General features: G+C 44.7%; 1 protein-coding gene across 1 annotated transcript in view; it reads left to right on the forward strand.

Annotated features, from left to right (window-relative positions):
• Positions 1-2,707: 2,707 nt before the first annotated feature.
• Positions 2,708-5,000, forward strand: part of cnr2 (cannabinoid receptor 2) — a gene marked incomplete at both ends in the record, with an annotated part of 2,507 nt that continues 214 nt past the window's right edge. The window contains 2 exons of the mRNA XM_080540481.1: positions 2,708-2,789; positions 4,112-5,000. The exon at positions 4,112-5,000 is cut by the window's right edge and continues 214 nt beyond it. Of these exons, the coding sequence (XP_080396607.1) occupies positions 2,708-2,789; positions 4,112-5,000 (971 nt within the window). The remainder of the gene's footprint in view (positions 2,790-4,111) is intronic.

Genomic DNA, 5,000 nt, shown 5'->3' on the forward strand with positions numbered 1-5,000 from the left:
ATACACTCCTTTCCTGTGATGGGGGAAATTGTTATTTCAAACTGTTACTGAAGTTTGTTTGTTATGTTTGTTATAAATAACAGTTAATGTTTCAGCTTCCTGTGAAGGTTCTTGTGCAGGCCTATTTAAATTGGACATTTGATTGAGTGATCTCATCACATCACTTTATCTACATATATAGATATGTACACTTTGCTCGGCTGCCCTCGGACAGGCGGTTCAGGACCATGTTCGCAAGGACAAACAGACTGAAGCTCAGCTTCTACCCCAGGGCCATTCAGGCCCTGAACACAGCAAAGACCTAGGTTCTAGGCCCTGGACAATCTAGACAACTTGATGGCAGCTACTAGATTGAAATCAAGTGCAATACTGAAACACAACTGTGAACATTTCAAACCTGCAAACTGCGACACTTTAAATGAATGTGCAATAACACTATGTGCAATATGACAACCCTAGGGTACATAAGGTTCAGAGATAGGAAATGTTAGAATAGGTATAGCATAGCATAGAGTACAGCACAGTGTTTTATTTGTATAGTATAGTATAGTGGATAGTGTACATAGCCTTTATTTATGTAAACCAGCTCTTTTCCCTTCTTGTTTTTAGTTTTTTTTCCTAGCACCAGGGGAGCCCCCCCTCACACATTTCGTTGTTTGGTACCTGTACTATATCAATGACAATAAAGACCATTCATTCATTCATTCATTCATTCATTCATTCATTCATTCATTCATTCATTCATTCATTCATTCATTCATTCATTCATTCATTCATTCATACATTCCTACATTTCAGTGTAATCTGTACGTGTGAATGTATCCATCTATGTTTTTTTAAAAAGAAGTAATTCTTCCTTCTAGCATTGTGGCTACCAATGGCCCCTGGTCCTAGCATAGATTTGTTTTTCTTATGATTACTGATCATGTGTAGATGATTCATTTACTTAGACAACATTACTTTTTGTAAGTCGCTTTGGATAAAGGCGTCTACTTAATGTCTGAAATGTAATGATTTTACTCACCATATTTAGAATGTTTTATATTAATTCCAAAGGGGAGTAATCTTCCACTGTCAACCGCCAGGTCTTCATCGTAGTGGTACATGGGACTTCACTGGCAGTGCCAACGGTAACTAGAGGAAATAAGAGACATTATTCTCTTCACTCTGAAGTGCCCTTCTTGACAAGCATTGATCAAAGTCCTCCTTGAGTGATAACAAGGTCACTGTTTGTGTAAGGGTACCAGCTATCTCCACCCAAACACGCTTAAACATTCATGCAAGGAAGGAGTCTCTCAAGGAGATTGTTGTCTTTTTAGTTGGCACAGGACAATATACCTCCAACACAATATACCTCCAACACAATATACCTCCAACACAATATACCTCCAACACAATATACCTCCAACACAGGTAATGACCTCCGCCACCCTCGCCTCCTCTAAAACTAGTTCACTGGTTTTTAACGCTGTGACTCACAGTAACCATTGTCCCCCTTCAGACCTGCAGCTGAACATCAAATAATAAAAAGTAATTGTGTCTCTCTGTTCCAGAGGGTCACCCTCCCATCCGTTCTCTTCCAGGGAAGAAAGCTCCAGATTGAGGCCATACGTCCTCTTAGATTAGATTTTTTTTTTAGATTCAATTTTATTGTCATTGCAGAGTACAGGTACCAGACAACGAAATGCAGTTTAGCATCTAACCAGAAGTGCAAGTAGTGATATAAAACATGATAAAGAAAAGTATGGCAAGTACAAGTTAAGCTAGCTACTATGTACAGTATGGTATGTACAGATGTATAAGTCGTGGCTATATCAAAGGAGGGATGAGCAATGTGCAAAAAAGAAAGAAAGAAGAAAGATGTATGTTGCTGATGCTTTTCTATCTAACATGGCCCCTTTCTTGTAACGATAACATTGTTTCATATGTGTGAAGCTTGTTCTTTTTTGCTACAATAGGCAAAACGAAACGTAAAAATAAAACACAATTTTCTTGAGGACAATAATTGGTTTGAGGAGGACTTATCTCTTTCCTTAACCCTAACCCTATGTACAGCAGAGAACATAAAGATTGTCCATGAACTTAAACATACAAATAATAATAATAATAATAATAATTCTAATGGAGAGATGGCCAAAGGAGGATGAATGGTTATTCAGTACCAGTAGAGGAGGATGCCACGCCAACGCTTGTTGACCTCTAGTGGTCCTGTCATCATCCAGTGGTCAAATTTGGTACTGATGACTTGTTTACATTTTACATTTTTGGCATTTAGCAGACGCCTTATTCCAAAGTGACTTACAATCAATACATTTGAATACTAAGCATGTGAATCATCAGTCCACCATTCTTGGCAGGAAGAGTAATCCAGCTCAGGCCCGGGGCCACTGATAGAAGGAAAAACCTTCTTCTATCATCTTCTTCTAAACCTAGTTTATTTAAAAAAAAAAAAATACACTGGAGAAACAGAGAAACAGTACAAGGGGGGCAATAGAAGTTTTTAGGGACACAGTAGAGGGGAAAGCGGGTGTCTTTAGGAGACGTAGTGCTGAGGGGCAGAAGATGTCTCAGTGACTTGTAACATCCGAATATCAAGTCTCCATTGAGAAACACAGTATCTGTATCTGTCCATTTTATGCATTTCAGATTAGCCTTCTCCCTGCCCAAGGAGATAGCAGTGCTGCTAACCCAAACCCTGTAAGGAGAGATGGAGGGATGGGAGGTACCCGACTTCATAGGGGCCACTGCACTCAAGGACAACGAGAGCATCCCCACGGCATCACCAATGGGTATGATGCATTTAATGTGACATGAGTCTGGTGAAAAAGTCCTCAAGTATGTATGGCAAGGTCATTATGAAAGTGCAGATTGGAAGCTTTCAAAGGATGTGTCATACATTGAAATCTGAAAATAGTTGAAGAATGTTTTTTTTTTATGTGTTTGAATGTTGGTACACTTCAAACTCTCTCTGAATCAAAACACACACAAAACAGCTGCTACTAGCTAGTGGCTAAGAACATCTAACTGCATGTTTAGCACATCAGAACATGCTGATAGAACATCAACATGCTAAGAACACATAACTACACATAACTAGACACAGTCCTTGCTTTTGAACACGTCCTAAAACGTAAGTTTGTAGACAAGCCATGTATCACTTACCCAGTAGGCTATCCTACAGCAGACCATACAGTGAATTGATGACTATGAATAACACAGTATTTAGTGATCCTAAAAATAAAAAAAAACATCATCACAAATGGTCATTTGTGCGACTTGAGAATTGCCGACATGCTCACTTTTTCACCATACCGTGTCACGTAGCCTACTGTATGTCTTAGCATGTTTTAAATGTGATTGTATTCTAATCAAATCCAATGGAAGTTTAAAGTGTGGTGTGGTGCTGAGTCATGTCTACTTAAATGTTGATTTGGTTCACTAGCGCACACATCGTTCACCATTCAAGTAGGCCACATTAAATTAGATCAGGTTAAACGTTGTTGTCATTGCACAGAGTCAGGAGACAACCACACTGTATAGACATTACAGAGAGTATAAATAAATGAAGATGAACATCAATATGATATCTACAATTATGATATGATACGTACAGTATAATATAATAGTATGATACACAGTGGCGGACTCAGGCTGTTTGAAGGGCAGGGGGGGCGAAAAGAAAAAAAGGGCACCTACTGCACAACATGGGACCCCATCAGTGCACATGGTCAAGTTTAGACCATTGGAAGGGCAGCCAATAGGGCACATCCTCTAATTTTGCCACTCAAAAGGGCACTTTAGTGCGACGTTTTTCAACGGTGGGGGCACATGGTCAAGTTTAGACCATTGGAGGGGCACCAATAGGGCACGTCCTCTCATTTTCGCCACTCAAAAGGGCATTTTCGCCACTCAAAAGGGCACTTAAGACAGACGTTTTTCAACCGTGGGGGCACCAGGAGGGGCGGACGCCCCCCCTGCCCCCCCCTGATTCCGCCAGTGATGATACCTAATATTCAATTGGGTTTTGAGTACATTGTCATAGAAAAAGGATAATTCAATAGTTAAATGGATTCTTCTGAAGTCATTTGTTTGATTTGTTCAATTCTCAAAGTCAACAGGTCGTGTGAAGGTCTCGTCTGCTACATGGTCCTGTTCGACACAGAGAAACTGGCCATCGGCTCCATCTGTTTCCTGGCCGGCCCCTTCACGTTCCTGGAGAACTCCTTGGTGCTGGCCGTGATCGCCGCCACCGCCTCCCTGCGCCGGCGACCCTCCTTCCTCTTCATCGGCAGCCTGGCGCTGGCCGACGTCTTCGCCAGCTGCTTCTTCACCACCAGCTTCCTGGACTTCCACCTCTTCCGGCGCCACGACGGTCCCGACGCCTACCTCTTCAAACTGGGCGGCGTCACCATGGCCTTCACCTGCTCCGTGGGCAGCCTGCTGCTGACCGCGCTGGACCGCTACCTCTGCATCCACCGGGCCCTGAGCTACAAGGTGTTGGTGACCCGCCGCAGGGCCCTGCTGGGTCTGCTGGCCCTGTGGAGCTCCACCATCCTCATCTCCTTCCTCCCCCTGCTGGGCTGGCGGTGCCCCACGGGGCTGGACCCGCCCTGCTCGCGCCTCTTCCCGTACATCGACCGGCGCTACCTGGCCTCCTGGTCCGGCTTCATCCTGGTGCTGCTCTCCCTCATCCTGGTGGCCTACGCCCTGATCCTGTGGAAGGCCAACCGGCACGAGGCCGCCATGACGGGCATCCAGCAGGGGGCGGGATCCGTGGCGGGTCAGGCGGCCCGCATGAGGATGGACATCCGGCTGGCACGCACCATGGGCCTGATCCTGCTCATCCTGGCCGGCTGCTGGCTGCCCGTCCTGTCCTTCATGCTGGCGGACGTCTCCGTCGAGCTCAGCCACGCCCAGCAGAGGGCCTTCGCCTTCTGCAGCACCCTCTGCCTGGTCAACTCCGCCGTCAACCCGCTGCTGTACGCCCTGCGCTGCCGCGA

This window comes from Nansenia antarctica, assembly GCF_963989245.1.
Source record: "Nansenia antarctica genome assembly, chromosome: 10".
NCBI lineage: Eukaryota > Metazoa > Chordata > Actinopteri > Argentiniformes > Microstomatidae > Nansenia > Nansenia antarctica.